Below are 21,054 nucleotides of genomic sequence, written 5' to 3'. Positions count from 1 at the left end.
CATTAGGTTTGAACGACAGGTGAACAGTGCAATAAGTTGAACATGGTTTTCTTTTTTTTTTTAGCTATCTATAGAGATTATTAACCTGAAATGTTTACAATATTGTGATGTATGCCGTCTGATTTACAGTGTCTAAAGATTGGTTTTCCATTTACACAGAGAGACTAGCAAAGATTTATGCATTATCTCACAGAATGACGGGGAAATAAAATGAATGGGTAAATGGGAAAGTCAGAGATCCGCTTTGAACCCCGAGCGGTCGCTGAGCCATCCCATCCATCTACCTGTCAGCGTTTGTCTCGTCCACCGCGCTCACCTGCTCCGTTACGGCACCGCTGTGACAGAAGCAACCAGCAGCGAAGGCGCGCACACACAATCTTAAAAATGGTCATTTTAGCACAGCTGCTGTTTTTGTCTGCAGTTAAATTGACACCCCAGTAACTCCTCGACCCCCCCCCCCCCTTCGTCTCATTTCAGGCCCCACTCTCATTGTCATCTCAAATGACTTGATGCACTTTAGGAATATAAGAGTGAAAATATTAGTGAAAGTGAAAGATTAGGTTTCTCAGTTTTGGAACAAAATTCTTTGGTTGACTTTTAAAGTAAACAAACACAGTACTGGTTTTGAGAATAAGCCTCAGCAATTTATTGTATATATATAACACGTTTAAAAAAAAAAAAAAAAAAAAAAAAAAGTATGTTTGCAAAAATGAACATTTCATCATTTGAACATCATTTAATTGGAAGATCATAATATGCTCGTTGGTAATTTTCTCCATCTGCTGGCCAAACCAAGCGGCCATCAAACTAACTCATGTACAAACAACAGTAACTAACTATAATAATCGTTATGACTCGAGATAAAGCTCTCTCCCAATAAGTTAAAATCAAATTGCATCAAATGAAGGGGAACATATTAATAATAATAATAATAATAAAAAAAAAACTGTGGCGAAGACAAACAGTTTCCATGGCAACCCGGCTCAACTCAAGAGACCTGACCTCTCTCACATCCACTTAACAATCCCCAGATGTCTAATTGTTTCCCTAATGATGCTGAGCCTAATGGGACTGTTTATGGTGTTCATTTTATGGCGCTGGCCCAGTAATTAGACTGCACGCACTTCATTAAACAGCGCCGAGTCCACGCCGCACACATTTATCTGTCCATGGTGCTGAGGTTCGTGACTCGCACGCACGCACACACAATATGGTGCCTCTGTCCATGGTGTTGAAACAACAGGGGCCTCATTTTGAACTCTCCGAGCCGCTTGTGGTGATTTATAAGCACAAAAAAACCTGGCAGGAGAATGCGCGTATGAATACGTAACCTGCGCCATTTAATTCCGCTTCATTCATCATTAACATTTAAAGCGCTGGTTTTATGAGAACGCGTGGCCATGCGATCAAAATATTTGTATAGCACTTTTTACGCTGGCCATGTGCAAAAACCGCTGGAATCTTTCAGTCTGAACAAAAAGCATGAGTCCAATCTCGGCGTTCTACTCTTGCCACGGGATAAAAATCCCAGATTATTACATGATATCAAGCAAATACAGTTGTATCCTGATTCATTCGTTTAGTACACTCTTTGCTCAAAGCAAATATTTGTGTAGCACTTTGAAACCATGGGAATTATTCAGTCTGAAAAAAAAAAAAAAACCACGAGTCCAATCCTCGATTTTTGCTCTGAATATTTCAACGCTTCCCACCGTGAGGTTCAAATCCCAGATGACATTACTGGTCTCTTGATTTATGAGATGAATGTGTTCCCTGACCATGTTCATAGCTCAAAGCACTCGTACCATAAGCATTTTTCACCATTCAAATGAATGGAAATGTCATTGATCTGGAACTGTGCCCCCATAAATACAGACAAAAAAAAACAACCTGTAATGTGACAATATTGTACTGTATAAAAATGTTAAATGAATAACAATGACATCACGTGTAAATAATTAATTAATTAATTAATTAATTAATTTTCATGATTGAATTCATTGCACATCGTGCTACTCCTTCTGGTGTGTGAACATTGCCACCGGTATATTGCGGTATATTACATACATTTAATCAATTAAAACATATTGTCTGTCTGCATGTTTTGCTTTGCAACATGGATGCACGCGCAACAAACCAAAACTTCTCAACTTTGTGCGGAAAATCCCTGCGGAATTCCAGCTACGAATGCACCTCCAGATTATGCGCGGTGCGGAAGCAGGATGTGTTTGTTGTTGTGGACCAAAAAGATTTTTTTCTGGCCAATGATCATGGTTCAGTTAAAAAAAGAAGAAGTGGGAATTGGCTCGCAGGTATAAGTTTGACATGATTAATATGTTGTTTTTACAATCTGCCTAAGCCCCATTAGAGAATAAAAAAAAAAAACTTTTTTTTTTTTTTTTTTTTTTTAAGTCTCATATATTGCAATTGCCCCTTGGTGCCTTTAATGTTAAAATAATGCCTGTCTTCTTTTTTCCTTTTCTTTTTTTTACAATACCGGTAATGACTTGGTGCATCACGTGTCCCTACGTTATGGGAGGCCATTATCGTATTAAAAACGAAAAATGCAATTGGCATATTGACAGTCAGTTTCCATCTCACCGTTATGTCGTAATAAAAATGAAAAAATGAATAAAATCACCATTTAAAAAAAAAAAGTGTTCTAGGGCGGGGAAACTACGGGAAATAAATAAATATCACAATTCTTCACAATGATTCATTGAAACTTTGTGTTTAATCAACTACCAAAAACCAACTTTAAATCCAGAATATACAAAGTAAAATATTAAAATATGAGCAATTAAACCAAAAAACCAATGAATGAAAAATATTGTTATTGTGCTTTATTAATATAACACATTTTTTTGCAGATTTGGGAGAATACCTGTAGAGTATTTCCATTAAAATATTGCTACACTATATGACCTTTCTGTATGCGTTCCTAACACGTTTGCGAGTGAATATTATTCATTTGAAGGAATATCACTCGATGATCATTTTCTATTTGCCTGACAACTGGATTTGACATCGACCGCTAAGCGTTAGCGTTGTTTTTTTTTTTATGACAAAGTATGCCTTACATTTAAATACTTTGTAAACAATGTGCGTAATTCTTCTTGTTGTGTCTTTTATTTCGCAGTAAAGTCATTCAACTGAATAGCGTTTGTCTCGCACTTGCAGCGCGAGCGACACGGTGCATTCGGGGTGCTTTCACAACATAGGAACTTGCAAAGACAAAATCACAAATAAGTCGTCGTAAAGTTCCACGCACGAAGACGGACATTCGGTCCTGAGCGACATCGCAATGAGCATTTATGTAAACGCGCGTGCGGCATGTGGCGCTGATTATGAGGAGGCGGGCCCAGCTGAGCGCATTTCCCAGCGCACTGCGATTTATTTGTTAGCGCACGGTTCGAGTACAAGTGATTCTTTTTGGGTATATGTCATGTTTGTCTCTCGTTTCTCTTACACCTTGTGCTGCAACATTTTTTTTTTAATTTGTTGCTCTTCAACTTCAACTTCAACAACGTCGATTTTCTCTCCAGTGAAATCGTTTTTAATCAACATCGTCGCCATTACGAGCAATCGGCTTCCCCTACCTTGAGGAAGGACAGGTTCCGGTTGCGATCGATGCTGGTTATCTCCAGGTTGCCCATGACAACTTCACAGTTCTCGTAGAGCTTCTTCAGCGTGTGGTACTGCTGGTCCAGGTCCGAAAGGGTGCTCAGCTTGTTCTCCGTACCGGGACAAACTGGAGACAAGAAGATGCACAAATTAATTCTTTTTTTTTTTTCTTCTAAGAGCTCAGTATTGTTCATTCGGAAATGTCATCATCATTGCTCTTTTTTTATTTTTTTATTTATTATTATTTTTTTTAAATATATATATATATATATATATTATTTTTTTTTTTTTTGTGTGTGTGTGTGTGTGTGTGGGTGAGTATGTGTATGTGCGTGCGTGCGTGCGTGCGTGCGTGCGTGCGTGCGTGCGTGCGTGCGTGTATTTGTTAGCTCACCAGAAAACCTATTAGAAAAAATCTCATACCGTTCACCTAAACCGAACACCAGGAGACCCGAGGAAGGACCAAAGAAAACCAAGGAAGGTGAAATCCAGCACCGACCAGACACCCCCCACCAGAACTCCTCCCCAGCCCAAGAAACATCCAGACCCCAACAAATCCAAAAAACATAAAATCAGGGAGGCCTCAAGAGACCAAAGGAGAGACAGAGAAAAGGAAGGAAGGACGGACGAAGCCGCGTGAGATCCTGAGCACAAATTAATTCTAAGGTAACGGCAACATGTCTGACTTTTTCTTTTGATGTCATCAATTCATATTCACCATATGTTGAGAACAAGACATCGTGAAAAATGTATCTGAGCGAGAGGAAACCAAAAAAAGTGGGTAAGACTGTTGCAATGTTGAACTTGCTCTCATTTCAAACAACACCCACAGCTCATAAACTCCGATATTGCTTTATAGATCGTTTGGCGCCGCGCAAAGATTAGCGCGCTGCCCTTTCTTCACTTGGCGATCCTCCATATTGCTCAGGTACACCCAGAATGGCGGCGAGGGGACCTGAGCGACAAGTGATAAATGAGATTTGCTGACCACGCGCGCTGATGAGTTATTAGAGGGGATGATTTCAGATCGGCGACAAAGAAAGTCCGAGAGAGGATATAAAATGGGTCCGATCAATGAAAATGCGTGTGCGTGACTGAGTGAAAGGTGAGCAAGCATGTGTAATAATCCGTTATTGGAACCCACTTTTTTTTTTTGTGTGTGTGTGTGTGTGTGTTTGCTTGGGGATGAAAGAGAGGTGAAAATTGAGGTGGAAACAACCCTCCAAAGCCAATTTCAGCCACACGCATACACACGCACACGCACGCACACACACACACACACACACACACACACACACACACACACACACACACACACACACACACACACACACACACACACACACACACACACAGTCAATGAGCATTTAAGCAGTTCACACTACAAGTTTGTTTCGATTTTTCGTCAAAATCGGGAGTGTTAAAATTCCACTTTAGCTCCCAAAGCGAGTTCAAATCTACTTTTTCCCCCCAGTGTTAAATATGTAACTATTTAAAAGCGAGTGTTGATTCAACTCTGCGGATGTTAAAATCCACTCCGTGGGAGTCAATTCAGCACTTTTTTGAGCTGAATTTCATATCTTGAGGAAGGTTATGACGGCCTCACAATTGACTGTTGACGGTTGAGCCCCCCACTTGTCCAGTGAGACCGCCTTGTACTTTTCTACCTCTTTTTTTTTTTTCTTCATTTTTTCATTTTTTCATTCCACGGCGGTGCGGTCGTACCCGCACTGTCGCCGCGCTCGTTTCTCGCCGCGTTCGAAAGGCTGACGCAGCAGAAGTCGGACGGCAAACGGCAAAGGCGGCGACCTCGCCGGCTTTGAGCTGTAGAAGCTAATTGAGTGGGCGACGGGCAGCTGCCGGGGTTCGACGAGCGGCATGAGCGTGAGCCGCGCCGAATCGCAACGATGGTTTGAAAGCTGTGGATCAAGGTCAGAGGTCACGCTCGCTGCAAAACTCATGATTATTATCCAGCAAATATGAAACTTTCCGGTCAGTGAATTTGCGTAGACGACATACCGATTGTTGAAAATCTTCCGGTTCTGGCGCACCGTCAACATCCTCCGCGTTATTGTTAATTGTACAAAAGCGATGCTGTTGAGGCCTCTTATGTGACCCGAACACTTTAACGCAACATTTCAGTGCAAAAATTAGGTGAGAAAAAAACAAACAACTGATGACACAAATTAAACTCCTCCGCGCTTGTTTCATTAGAAGCATCCGGAGCTGATGGAACCGTAAAACTTTTATCCGGAATGTTACATTTATGATGGTTTGGGGCCTTTTTTTTTTTTTTTTTTAGTAGAGTTCATTACACTTAGCCGTTAACGGTGATAAAGTCGCATACTAAATATAGTCGGCCAATGTGACCCTTTTACAAGTGCTTTTATTTGATGGCGTTTAAAGATTCCATGCATATTTAGAGAAGAGGACTCTCATCTCAAACCTTATAAATATTTTTTTTTACACATGGGGGCGAGGGGTACCGACCCGTGCCTGCAGGGTTCTACACTCAAGCCGAGTCTCTGCACTTCTTTCAGTGCACTTGATCTGTAGACTTTCCAGCACAATATAAAACCCAAAAAGGAAAGTAGAAGCAGGAACGCGACGTGTCAGGTGACGGCGAGGTCCTCAGATCATGTGACTTGTCATCACTTTCTCCTAATCAGGGTGAGCCAGATTCCAGGAAGATGCGGGGTTAAATCATCCCTGACATCCCCCGGGCAGCTGCTACGTCGCCATCGGGAGTTGACAGGCATCGATCATCCCCGAGTCAGCATTTTTCCTCTGCATCCTCACTGGTTTTTGACCCGCAGTCCTAACTTTGTTGTCCTTCTGATTGTTCGAACCTTTTAGCCATATTTCCTGACTTGCACGATTTTACTCCTCGCCTCCTCGCCTTACACGCAACCCAACATGCTAACTCGGTTTATTAGAGAGCAGACAACAACCTTTCTCAAATTTTCCCAGGTGTTTTTGCTGTACAGTTTTTTTGCTTTGTATTCCAAGTTTCAAGTTTATGGGCTCGAATTTTCATGCCCAACGCAAAGTACGGACATTTTTTACCAGATAAAATGCACGAAACTCCTCTCGCTGTTCATATTCAACAAGGAAACGATGAGAAAATTCTGCGAGAACATAATTACCTGCAGAATCCATTCGTCTGTTAGGTTTGCCCGATTGGTCCGATCGAGAAAAGATCGGCTGCACAAACGTATCAGCGGGAGCGGGACAAAATGTATTCTCCGGAGTTTGTCAACTCACAAATGCCGCCAGAATTCATCTTGCTGGCAATGTTAAGAAAATTTGCTGGCAAGGTCTGTGTGGCACTTTAAATATGTTTTGCCGTTCTTTTTTTTGGTCTCCAGGGTCACGTTTTTTTTTTTACGGGTTTTCTCCGGGTACTCCGGTTTCCTCCCACATTCCAAAAACATGCATGGCAGGTGAATTGGACACTCCAAATTGTCCATAGGTGTGATTGTGAGTATGGTTGTTCGTCTCTGTGTGCCCTGCGATTGGCTGGCAACCAGTTCAGGGTGTACCCCGCCTACTGCCCGAAGCCAGCTGGGATAGGCTCCAGCAACCCCCGCGACCCTTGTGAGGACAAGCGGTACAGAAAATGGATGGATGGATGGATGGATGGATGTTTGTATCAAATAATCTTTTCAAATGCTTTCTTTATGCAGTCCAGGTCCTGACAGTTTCCTGAATTGTGATTGGACAGCTGCTCTAAGTTTGTCTTGATGTGTTTTTTTTTTCTTTTCTGCCATTCTGAACGAAGCAAATGCATGACGAATTAGGACGCGTCAGTCACGCATTCATCTGCACTGCTCATCACTCTTGTACGAACGCGTCATCGCGACCTTCGGGGCGGACAGTGATGGAGTCAATGAGGTGTCAGAGATTCTGAGAGAGCACGCTTCCTTGAATCCAAGTTTTTCTTACGGCAGAAGAGTTTGCTGGTGATGTTCGGAACAGTTACTAACAACTCTGACATTTAAGTCTGCAAGGAGTTTTGACAGGATATACGGCCTCTTTTACTTCATCCCGTGTTGATTGCGCTTTGGCATTCTGAAGGCTTGCACACATTAGACGCGTGCTCATTAGGCATTCCTTGATGCTTAGATTGTTCTTATAGGGGATGATGAGTGAGTACTTAAAAGGTAAAACCCACCCCATGCAAGGCATAGGCAAATTAGGCAGTCGCCTAGGGCGCCATCTAGTGGAGAGGGCGCCAAATTGCAGGGCAAAAAAATTAATGAAATGAAATGCTGACCCTGCTATTATTTTCGTGTTTGCATTTTTGTATTGCAGAATTGCGTTGTTTTATTGTCCTATAATAATATAGTTGTAACTTTTATTCTTTTTTTTTTCTTTCTTTCTTTTTTTCTATAAAGAGCTCAGTATTGTTCATTCGGAAATGTCATCATCATTGCTCTTTATTTTTTTTATTTTTTTTATATATATATATATATATAAAAAAAAAAATTGTGTGTGTGTGGGGGTGAGTATGTGTATGTGCGTGCGTGCGTGCGGATATTTGTTAGCTCACCAAAAAACCTATTAGAAAAAATCTCATACCGTTCACCTAAACCGAACACCGCCGTCAGGAGACCCGAGGGGACCAAAGAAAACCAAGGAAGGTGAAATCCAGCACCGACCAGACACCACCCACCAGAACTCCTCCCCAGCCCAAGAAACATCCAGACCCCAACAAATCCCAAAAACATAAAATCAGGGAGGCCTCAAGAGACCGAAGGAGAGACCGAGAAAAGGAAGGAAGGACAGACGAAGCCGAGTGAGATCCACAGTAACTTTTATTCTGAAGGATACAGGAAAAGGTCTCATAAACCGGTAGGAACTGATGTAAGTAACTGACGTACTGTAAGTGCAGAGAAGACGTGTGCGCGCCACAAGAAATCAGAGAAAAAGTTTACAACTAATTCAGTGAACGATTCTTTAGCACCTGGCTGAGAAAGGAACGAGGTTCGTATTGGAGCAATGTTTCATTGTTAACTAATGTTGCTATATTTCATGTTCATTGTGTAATTTACTGCATAGTAAAACATTACCGTTTTCGTCCACTGGAGTGTGCTAAATATTTAGCAATGCTATTGCTCAAGATTCTGTTTTATTGACTAAGAATCTGGATTTCTGTATGCTTTATTTTTGTTTGAAGGTATTTATAAAGGCAACAGGTAAGGTTAAGATGTTTATTTACAATATAAATTGTAATCAAGAGATTGTCATAGCTATAAAAGAAAATAATTTAAGGCAATTCATTTATAGTATACGGTAGGGTGACCAAATGTGTCCTATTTTGGGAGGATATCCTCTTGGGGCGTCCGGGGGTTTTATAAATTCATGAAAATCTCCGGTTGGCATTGCGTGACTATTAGGAGGTGCAATACACTGTTACCACAATTTCAAGGCCAGGGCAAGTGTCCTCTTTTTTTGGAAATGGGAATATGGTCACCCTAGTATATGGCTTAAATACGGTAAAAGGATACACAAAACATACCGTTTGAGTTATTAATGACAATTTTTGTTTATTTGTATTGTAGCTCTTACAGTGTGTTCACACAAATGAAGGTTTAATAAAAGTTGTGAACCATCAGTTGTAGAGAACACCTTTATTTCAACCGAGGATGCTACAAAATGTTATAGAGCATCTATATTTATTTTGCATGATTACATTACATCATTTAAATATGTTATATTATACTGCATATATATTTTATATATATATATATATATATATATATATATATATTTTTTTTTTTTATGACTTCTAGTCCAAATAAATATGAGATCAGGACCTGGCACCCTAAATCTGACCTGCTGTTGGGGGTAAGGTAGGGGGAGGGGTTGCGCATCATCTCAGAATGTTAGCGCTATTGATAGATTGATGGCTCCCTTATGTTGTTGTCTATACATCAAAAACCTTTACAATGAAAAGGTCCAAGCCCTCAGGTACTGCATTAAGAAAGCGGCGAAAGGAGGAGGAGGAAAAACGGGCCCATGGTAGAGGCATGTATGTCAGTCAATCAGAATTGTCTATAAAAATAAACATCAAAAGAGCGTCAATTTTCGTCAATTTTTCGAAGTTTCACGTCAATTGTTAACAAAATGGGCGCCCGTCATTGACCTCATTATTTTTTATAATTTTTTATATGTATCTTACATACATAGTTTGAAAACATTTTTTAGTTAATAATGTCAACACAAATTGCAAAAGTTCTATTGCACTGTACTTGTGCTATTTATTTGTATTACTTGGGAAGGGGTCTACAATCTACATTTTCGCTTAGGGCACCAAATCACTGAGGGCCGGCCCTGACACCGTGGATTCATGATTCATCTTCAATCTTAGATATTTTGGGTGTTTTGGTTTAACTGCTTGGTTCTGGTCGCTCTCAATGCAGTCGTCCAGACACAAAAAAGCTCTTTCTGCCTCATTCTTTGAGTTTACGCTTCAAACGCTTCTCGTTTTGACCTGCATGTGAGGTCTATAGTGTCCCCCTTTATGGAAGATGTCAGACAGCCTGCAGCTCCCACACGGACCTTGGCCGTGGGTGACCTGGATGGAATGTATGGACTCCATCACAACTGGAGAGAACCCCCTGTTGCCGCCTTTATTCCAGTGCTGCTCTGACTCATCGCTTACATGTTGAGGTCTTTGTATCTGGCTTCCTTTAGAACATCCACTGCGACCTCCCAGCCACGGGTGTCCCAACAAGGGCATGCAAGTGTATTCATCTCGGATTCGATGCTACAAACACGTACGCACACACAACAAATACTGTTGTTTCAATGAAAAGGCAATCATTTATCAGCGCCTGCTGGTATGGAGGACCAAAACTGCCACAAATAAAAATTAATAAATGACTCATTAATTAATGACTAAAAGTGAAAATAAAAACGGATTTAAAAAATATAATTCACAAATTAAATCCCCCAAAATAAAAACAACTAAAAATATCTATATCCCTAAATAATTAAATACAATTAAAAAATAATTACAAAAATTAAAAAGAGATTAAAAAAATATATATATATATATATATATATATGTATGAATAAAGGGGGAAATAAATACAAAAATAATTATATAAATAAAAGTAAATATCAGTCAATTAATAAAAACGGTCTGCTCTCACATTTATTTATCTCATGCTGCAGACGCTCTGCCAGGACAAAATGTTATTCAAATGAGGGGGCGGTCCTAATGCTGAATTCGACGATGGTCGGAAGTTGGACTTTTCCGAGTTCAAACCAGGAAGTGTGTACGGTAACGCCCCCTTGAATTCCACTTGCGAAGTCGGGAAAAAAAAGCGACTGACTATAGTGATGTCACTCTACAAGAAACACAGACCGTGAATGGGAAAACACAATTTATTCGAGTATAAAACTAGATAGCTTTTTTCATTCATGAATATTCGACAGAACTTCACGTAACACAACGTAATTGACAGTATGCCGCTATCTCCCTGCAGGAAATTATACAGTGAACTACTGCACTGTATGGAATGCTAATGAAATAAGATAAAAACAATAAATGAAGCAAAATTGCGAGAAGATAAGTCTGCTGGAAGTCAAAAGGAAATTTGAGGACCAAAATAAGTATCACTATGCGCCATTTTGGCTGTTTACTTTCGCCTCAAACGTTTTCAGGTAGGAACTTGTTTTTGTATTTATTTCAACATTTATTTTTAGAATCTTGCTTTTTATTTCTGTATTTATTTTTACTTTTATTTGTTTATTTAGGGATATATATATATATATATATAAAAAAATAGATAATTTATTTTCCCATTTATATTTATTTATTTTTTTAATTTAATTTGTATTATTGTATTTTTTATATCCGTTTTTTTCCCTCACTTTTAGTAATTGATTTATTTATTTAGTCATTAATTTATTTTACATTTTGGCAGGTTTGGTCCTCCATAGGCCGGAAGGGCGGAGTTGCATGCGCACAAATGAATGCACACATTTGTGCATGTGTGAAAAGTTTAATGAGTCATCACAGCGTCATTTATCCAGTGGCTTCTCTTTGTGGGCAAATGAGGTTTATAGTTAATGTAGCACATAAGGGCTGCCAGAGATGGTGCATGCGTGTTTGTGCCTTTGCTCCAAGCCGAATATTACTCTCAACCATATGGGAGAAAAAAACAATGAAGGAAAATTCAAGAACATTAATGGTTGCGTGTACCAATATGCGAAAATCGTAAGGATATGCATAGAATGTGTGTGCGTGTGTTTATGCAAGTGTATTTAGTGTCACCCTCCAATTTTAAATCACATCAGCTTCACTAACTTTCCAAATACAATCTGTCGTCACGCACGCACGCTCACGCGCTCACGCACAACCGTTTTGTAGGGGAGGGGCGGAGTAGCTTCCCCGAAGAGGAAATAAGTTTGAGTTGGATGTAATGAGCATGCAAAAGGCAAATGAGCCCTTCAGTGTGACAACTCGTATCTCGACACAGACAGGATGTGTCGAGGGAAGCGCGTTATTGCAGCGAGAATCCAAAACGTCGTTCATTCCAACCTTCTGCCAGCCCTCACCGAACGCGTTTGCTCTCCTTTGCTGCCTAATATCTTCTCTTTGTCATCCCTGCTCCTGATCGACTAACTATCCTTGGTGACTTAGTAGTTTCAGTTGCGAGGTCAAATGGGTATATGAGTTGACAATTAAGCGAGGTAACCTTTGCCACCATAATATTGGAAAGATATGGTTAAAGCAGGGAAATGTTTCAGATTGCCAACTGACATAAGAAGCTTTGAAATAATGATCTGAATTTATGGCAAGAGCAGGATGCAGCAGAAGGATGCAAAGGCCGCTTTGACATTGTCCAACTTTATTAAAAACAAAAATCAAGGCATTATGTATTACAGTTATTTTTGATTTGACATCTGCTATAAGGCAAACAGTTTTAATTGATTGTTTCTGATTTTGGGGTGGCCCGCAGCCCCTGCGTCCCTCTCGAATAGAGCCGCGCCTGCCCTGAGGATTTCTCCACATTCAGAACCAAAGCAACGGCAATCGGTAATAAGGTAACATTTTTCAAAGCAATTTTAATCTTTTGCGCGATAGGTTCACAACCCAAACCTTCACGCAGACAGAAGAAAATGGAGGAGGGGGGGTGGGGGGACGCTTGATTCTGAGACGAAAATACTTTAGAGAAATGTTGTTATTATTTTATTTGCCTATAGTTCTTTTGGGGTATATCTAGAAAAGCTTTAGAAGTCAAATGTATTATTAGCAATAGTTGTCAGGTGTGAAGCCACTTTTCAATACCCGCATTCAATAGGTTTGCAGGCTGCCCCCCAAAAAAAAAGTTAATATAAATATAATATATATATATATTAATATAATATATATATATATATAATATATATATTAATATATATTAATATAATAAAAAATTATATATATATATATATATAGGTTTTCTGGTGAGCTAACAAATACACGCACGCACGCACGCACATACACATACTCACCCACACACACACACACACACAAAAAAAAAAAAAAATATATATATATATATATATAAAAAAAAAAAAAAAAAAAAAAAAAAAAGAGCAATGATGATGACATTTCCGAATGAACAATACTGAGCTCTAAAAAAAAGAAAAAAAAAAAAAAAAAAAAAAGGTTTGCAGGCTGCCCAAAAAAAAAAAAGGAAATTATATATATATATATATAGGTTTTCTGGTGAGCTAACAAATACACGCACGCACGCACGCACGCACATACACATACTCACCCACACACACACACACAAAAAAAAATAAAAATATATATATATATTAAAAAAATAAAAAATAAAAATAAAAAGAGCAATGATGATGACATTTCCGAATGAACAATACTGAGCTCTAAAATAAATAAATAAATACATTTAAAAAAAAAAAAAAAGGTTTGCAGGCTGCCCAAAAAAAAAAGGAAATTATATATATATATATATATATATATATATATATATATATATATATATATATATATATATATATATATATATAAAGTAGAGTTGTACTACGTCTGTATGTTGCAGAAATGTTTGGGGGGCCATGAGTGACATCGAATGGTAAACAGATCCGAGGCGGACCAGCAGCCCAGAAACAATTGTGTTTGGCCGCAGAGGTGCCACACAATCCTCAATTAACACCCGGGCTCTCTCTCACGGCCACAGTCATCCATCTCAAGTGCAATCAATAACCCTTCACAGGCGTGCGGCTGTTGAGGGATGTAAATAGCAGAAATCTGACATTTGTCGCAAATAAAACAAAAGGTCTTCGATATAATCAACAGCAGGAGGGGCGCCATTTCTCAAACAATCCATAACCTTATTAAAATGGGCCAATAATTTAGTAGGTGAAGTGCACATGTGAGATGAATGAGGGGTTGGAGGTGCGACAGGGATGCGTTTCTCTCTTTGTGTCATAAAGAAACGTGATGGCAGATGGATTTGTATCCACTGCATTATTGCAACGATTGACACCGAACGGGCTTCGGAACGCAAACATATTTTCTCCATCTGGGAATTATTAAACACGTTTTATTGCAACAGAGGAGGGCAACCGGATCTTTGGCATTCAGAAAAATGACCAATGAAATAACTGCATTGTGACCTTTGTGTGGTCATCCGGTAAGATTGACGATTGCAAATGGTTAGCATGCGACACGGTAACAGAGGGACGCAAATGTTTAAATGACCTCATCGAAAAATATAACTGATGCAACACAAACATAGCATTCCATCATACGTGAATAAAATGAGCCAGTTTTAACGATGCGTCACAACAACTTTGCAGATGCCGAAAAGGCGGACCGATCGGAGTAATGCTCTCGATTTAATTGAGAAGCGTAACAAAAGGATTTAAAAATGACATTTGGGCTATTTCGAACATTCACACTCAAAACTCATTTTGTTCATCCCGACTCTAAAGGAGCCATAATTCTCTTTATGCATTTTTTTAATCAAGATAATAAAACTGCATTGCATTTTCAATGTTATCCATTTGTTTTGGAGACGTCAGTAAAAAAAAACTCTTGACTTGAGTCAGGCTTTTTTTCCCCCACTGCAATTTGGCCACGCCCACCTCTCTGGTGTGATGTCAGCGGAGGAACTGGACACAATTTGTCAAGTCGAAATCACTACATGTGCATCACTTCTAATGTCCAAAAACTGTACTTAAGCCGCACCACAGTTTTTTTGTGGAAACCGGGTTTTTATGCCAACTTCAAACTCTAAAAATATCACAACAATAAACCCTTTTATCGAGAAAATTACTAAATGGGGTGCACACATTTTATTTGTCGCTCGCGCAGGCTTGTTTTAGCAACCTTCAAGACACCCAGGAATGCTTTTGCATTATGAAGAGACAAAAAAACCCACAAAAAAAACAGCCGTAATAAGGCCAGAGAGACTTGCGTTAGCGACTCCAAGTTCTTTGCTAGCGGCGACGGAACGCCTGTTAGCCCTGGCCGGGTGCTTCCTTGATCCTGCTGCTAGCCTCTTAGCTCTGTGGGGTTAGCGACCGGAAGTTCACTGCCCATAGTCCTGGAATTCAGACGATGATATCCGCGCAAGGAGGCCTCCCTGATTTTATGTTTTTTGGATTTGTCGGGGTCTGGATGTTTCTTGGGCTGGGGAGGAGTTCTGGTGGGGGGTGTCTGGTCGGTGCTGGATTTCACCTTCCTTGGTTTTCTTTGGTCCTTCCTCGGGTCTCCTGGTGTTCGGTTTAGGTGAACGGTATGAGATTTTTTCTAATAGGTTTTCTGGTGAGCTAACAAATACACGCACGCACGCACGCACGCACATACACATACTCACCCACACACACACACAAAAAAATAAAAAAATAAAAATAAAAAAAAATATATATATATATATATATTTAAAAAAAAAAAAAAAAAAAAAAAAGAGCAATGATGATGACATTTCCGAATGAACAATACTGAGCTCTTAAAAAAAAAAAAAAAAAAAGGAGGTTTCCAACAAGAACCGAGCCCGAGGAGCGACACGGCAGCACCGCAACTCCGGCTATGGCTAAAGCTTGTTCAAGTGAGCCAAACGCTTCACCCTTCAGGTTAAAATCATTGAAATGGTCGCTGCATATTCAACTCCTCTGCTTGGCCCATCCCATTTTTCTGAGAAAATTACACAAAAATAGTATTAGGAGTGCCTTGTCCTTGCGTCAACATCATCAAGTTCACGCCTTCTTGCCTTCGAATGTGTCCGCTTCACAACTGTGCCACGTTGCCTTGGTATATGTGCTGCTGACACCAATTTTAAGTACAGAACTATAGCAAGTGCCAATGTTTGCGTCATTCCTGGGATCCTTTAAGCAAAATGAGATAAAAGTAAGTCAATTTCCTCATTAGACTTTGATTAATGCGAGACTGGGGGATTCTCAGAATCCCAGAGTCCCGAGAAGTCAGACATAGTCACACCACTTGAGCTTAATTAAATTTGCGATCATTAAAACTTTCTGAGAATGCATTCCTGCCTGACCGAGCGAGCGATGGACAAAGCATGAATATTTGATGCTTTCAGCATTTCAGACAAAGTTGACTCTCTTGGACTTTGGTGATGGAATTCTCTTTAGTTACGGCAAGATTCTGATACACTTCACCTGCTCGTGGAGAATGAAACACACACGCATACAACACATTAGGGGTGTGCCCCCCCCCCCCCCCAAAAAAAAACGATTCTTATAAGAATCGTGATTCTCATCTAGCAAGATTCAGAATTGATTTTAAATGTCACAAAATCGATTTTATTAAATTATTTTATACTCTCTTGCCATTGTTTGTGTGCGCCTTTATTGGGAGCGCTGTTTACATTGTACACGATCCAATTATTCCAATAAAAGTTTTTTTTTTTGCAGCGTAGGAAGAGCATATGCCGGTGAGTCATGTTAAGATGGCCTCTCTCTGTATACATTCCTGAAGCATTTTGTTTGAATAACCGTTCTTCGGAGCGATACAAGTGCTGCGAGTAGCGCGCTAGTTAGCATTAGCGAGTCAGACTGGAGTAGATCGTGACGATCCTTTGCACATCTATAAATTGAAGAAGAAATCATTGGCAATCAAAGCGATTCTGAATCGAAAATCGATTCCGAACCGAAAATCGATTCCGAACCGAAAATCGATTCCGAACCGAAAATCGATTCTGAATCGAAAATCGCTGACCCAGAAATCGAATTGAACCGTGAGACAGACAGTCAAAGATTTCCGCCCCTAGAGCACATGCATGTGCAAACACGCACGCACAAACACACAGAAAACAATCATAACAGGTTATGCGCAAAGTCAAGTGGTTTTGTAATGAAACGCTCAAATTGTGTATGTGCTCTCTCACGTACACACACGCACACACACGCACACACACACACACACAGATTGAGTTGTAATAGGCCCATGCCACAGCCCCGCGGCTTAGCTAGGACACTTTTTTTTCCCCCCTTCAAATCTGTACTTTAAGTGACAAAGCCCCAAGTTGCCTCCTCAATTATGTTGTACAGGTGCAGTCAGCTATAGCGAGTAATTGCATTGGGTGTTTGGCGCTCCCCAAGAAGGACCGGAAGCTCACGGCAGCGCCGTCGTCAGGAGCTCCTGAAGGATACGCCAGCATGCTAACGTGTGCACTCCTGTCACACAGACGCGGGAATAACATTTCACTTTTCATGCGCGGCTTTTGCTCTTGTTTTGAATATACAGTACGTACTGCATGACTTCATATGATCCTACGCATTTTCCCCATTTCGACTTGTAAAACCTCCGCTCCGCAAGACAACTTCTCAGGCTGAGCTATTGCTAAACTATTTCAGGACACAGCGCCAACTTTTAAAGGGATACTTGACTCATTGAGACATTTTCAGCAGTAAAAAGTTGATATTTTGTCCACAATGAATTTGAGAACTTTAAAAACAAATTTTTACACTAGCGGTCGACTGAAGATGACATCACCTGTGCTGAGGAAGTAGGTAACGACCAATCGTGGCTCACTATTCTTTGGGGTTTGGTCAGCAAACTAAAGCCATGATTTGTCGTTACCTACTTCCTCAGCACAGGTGATGTCATCTTCCGTCGACCGCTAGTGTAAAAATTTGTTTTTAAAGTTCTCAAATTCATTGTGGACAAAATATCAACTTTTTACTGCTGAAAATGTCTCAATGAGTCGAGTATCCCTTTAAAAGTTGGCGCTGTGTCCTGAAATAGTTTAGCAATAGCTCAGCCTGAGAAGTTGTCTTGCGGAGCGGAGGTTTACGAGTGTAAAAATTTGTTTTTAAAGGTATTAAATGTACATGAAAAAGTTATCAAATTCATTGTGGACAAAATATCAACTTTTTACTGCTGAAAATGTCTTAATGGGTCAAGTACGCCTTTAATGTGAGTTTAGTACAAACAGGACAGGAGGCCCGCGCACGGGCGGCCTTGCTGTTGTCAATGTTTAACGGCGCACTGGCACGTTGGCAGAGAGAGGCAAGTTTCCGCGGGCACCCGCCGCCACCTGGTCCAGATGCAAAATAAAGCACAGATGTGGCAGTTTAATTAGCCTTGCCAGAGGTGCTGCAGCGTTATTACCCGGCTCCGCCTGGAGAGAGAGCGCCTGCTGTGGCAACGGCGTGTGAGGGCGCTTTGACAGCGGCGTAAATGGAGGGCTGATCATGACGCCTTTTTTTTCTCCGTAGCGGAATGAATCCGACAGCGGCGCAACGTTGATTATTTCTCGGATATGAAGCGGGGAGAACAATGGGTTGGCGCGCGCGGGGTGCGATAATACATCTGAGCAGCGAGCGCAGGCGCCTCCCATTTGCCAAGTAAACCCGAATGACCTAGTTGGGAGCGAAATGCGCCATAAAGGAGAACCGATGGGCATCGGAAGAACGCGGCGCTAATGACACGGTTGCGGCCGCTTTTCCCGCGCCGCCATCTAACGAAGCTCGTGCGCCACAAACACACACCTTTTGATGAGCTTCCGCGTTGAGAAGGAACACGCCGTTCCCGGCACATCTTGGCGTTGCTCTCTAAAGGCGCCCCCGTCGAGATCAAACGTGCGCATCAGCGCGCGAGAAGTTCAAGAGGACGTCAGCTTCTGCTAAAGTGACGGAATGTCAAGTGGGCCGCGGCACTCGGGTCCATCTCTAAGCTTCTGGGGCTTGCCTTGTCATCATCGAGTCTCTTTGTGGGGGGGGGGGGGGGGCTAGCTCGCTAAGTTAGCGTCTGCCAGATTACATGAGTCTGACGCACAAACTGCTTCTGCAGTCGTATCTGCTGCGCCGCGCTAAAGTGAAAAAGACCAGACGGGAGACGGTTTAGTCGTGGGCCCGGGAGACGGCAAACTGTCACCGGGGGAAAAGATGACAAAACGATGCATTATTTATAGCTTTGTGTTGTTCGCTAACAGCGTACAGGAAACTGTCAACACACAAATGACACATTTAATGGAATGGTGAACACCTGCATCACTTTTCTACAATTTTCCTGACAAAAAATGCGCACAAGATTACGTAACTTATTTTGCGTCATCTTGAAAATATGTCCACATTCAAATCATGGTGGCATCAGTTAAAGGTTCTGGCCAAGTAAATAGCAAAAAAAATAGTCCCTTGGATTTGAACCCGGGTTGTCCGGTCGGAAGTGTGACTGAGCTAACAGGCCAGTAATTGTTTTAGTGCTGACTAAATGTTTTGTAACGCCAACCATGCTATGACCTCAGCCTCTTTCTAACCGCAACCATTAGGATTCCTCCCAGAAGTGACGACAAATTCCCAAAAAACGTCCATCTGAGTGGGATGAAATTCATTCTCCGCATTTGAGCCATGCATTGAGGGAGCGGTGAGCAGCAGCAGGGGCTTGGGGGTCATTTGGTGATCAAACCCCCTCCCCAATTCCAACCCATCGTGCTGAGTGTCAAGCAGGGAGGCAAATGGGTCCCATTTTTATAGTCTTTGGTATGACCCAGCCTGGGGATTGAACCCATGACCTTCCAATCTCATGACGGACTCTATATGCCACTCGGGCACTGAGGTGGCTCCACAGAACGCACCAACGTCTTGTTGGTCTTGTGACGTGGGGGGAATACGCTCTATTGGTTCGTATTTTCATGCATGGTAAAACGACCAATATGGTCGTCTTGTGTTGGAGGATTTTCTCGGCCTCCTCACACATTCCAAAAACATGCATCAGCTCGGTTAGTCCGCGGCGAAGTCAAGGTCTGCCCAGCCACTTCACACCGAGCGACGCTGAACTCGAGGCAACGAGACCATCGCTAACAAATTACAAAAAGCGGCTGACCCGATCACAGTTACTAACACAAACTGGGACCTCTGGCATTGTTAGTGGTAAACAACATTTTTAAAGTGTGGGTTTAAATTGTGGCTGTTTGAAATGCGACTGGCAATGCTAGCTAGCCGCGGTCATGGGCCGTACCAAACATCATCTTTCTTTACACACAGTTACCGTGTTTTGTTTTTAAACACTATACTAGCAACAAATGTGAGCACACCCCGAAGTAAAATATCCAAAATGGGCCTAATTAGCTTAGGGTGACCAAACGTCCTCTTTTACCAGGACCACTCTGCTTATTTTCGTCCCCGATAAATCCGTGAAAATGTCCGTTTTTCTCTGTTTTTCATGGGACCAATTAGCATTTGTTGAACCTTGAACACAGCGCACAATTTATGCAAATGTCCCGACGACGTGTGGGACGTGGGCAAGAATGGCGGTTGAGAACCCGTAAAAGAAGGCAATTTGCGCCATTTGTATAATACGCGAGTGCCAGCGAAAACGGTTTGCTGCTCAAAAGGACAGCATACAACTGCAGCCATTTTGTCCATGAGCGTTCACACAAAGTCGTGAGATGCGGGTTCGATCCCCCGACGTCGCTGGCAAAATATCTCAAAAAGTACATCTTGGCACCCCTCATTTAGAATGTTATATGTCATTATTTAGTCATTTTCAAGACTTTAAAAGAGAGTTATGTTCTTTTTCTACCCATACAGAGGAGGCATGTGTTAAAATAATTATAAATGTGCGGCATCTTTGAGTAAACCTTCGAGTATCATTTACGTCTCTGGAGGTCGGGCGGAGGGTTCTCTTTTTTTTTTGGAAAATCTGAATATGGTCGCCCTAAATGAGCTATTTTGTCTTCTGCTTTGCTGTGAGTCATTAGTTTCACACGGCGTCAGGCATGAATGGAGATGAAGATGAGTCACTCTCACACCCTGGGAATTCAATATGGCACCTTGTGGCAAAGAACTCTCTGAGAATCGAGCGGCAACCAGTGACGTTTTGGACAACTCCATGCCAAGGGTGGCAAGACGGTGCTGGTGGCCACAGAAATGATTTACAGTTTGGGCACAATTTTCACTTCGGGGTGTTGACACTTTTGTTGCTCGTGGTTTAGA

General features: G+C 41.3%; 1 protein-coding gene across 4 annotated transcripts in view; it reads right to left on the bottom strand.

Moving 5' to 3' along the window:
- The window catches only part of LOC147180124 (receptor tyrosine-protein kinase erbB-4-like), a 327,725-nt gene that overhangs the window by 111,726 nt on the left and 194,945 nt on the right, over positions 1–21,054 (bottom strand). For 3 of the 4 annotated variants that reach the window (XM_086068131.1, XM_086068133.1, XM_086068132.1), the window contains exon 2: positions 3,600–3,751. In XM_086068131.1, the coding sequence (XP_085924257.1) occupies positions 3,600–3,751 (152 nt within the window). Of the gene's footprint in view, positions 1–3,599; positions 3,752–18,609; positions 18,736–21,054 lie in introns of those variants that run through there. The other variant, XM_086068134.1, reaches the window with a different exon arrangement.

The sequence above is a fragment of the Leptonotus elevatus genome, chromosome 2, assembly GCF_054856555.1.
Source record: "Leptonotus elevatus isolate MCC_2025b chromosome 2, RoL_Lele_1.0, whole genome shotgun sequence".
Classification (NCBI taxonomy): Eukaryota; Metazoa; Chordata; class Actinopteri; order Syngnathiformes; family Syngnathidae; genus Leptonotus; species Leptonotus elevatus.
This window is presented reverse-complemented; position numbering and strand designations above follow the sequence as displayed.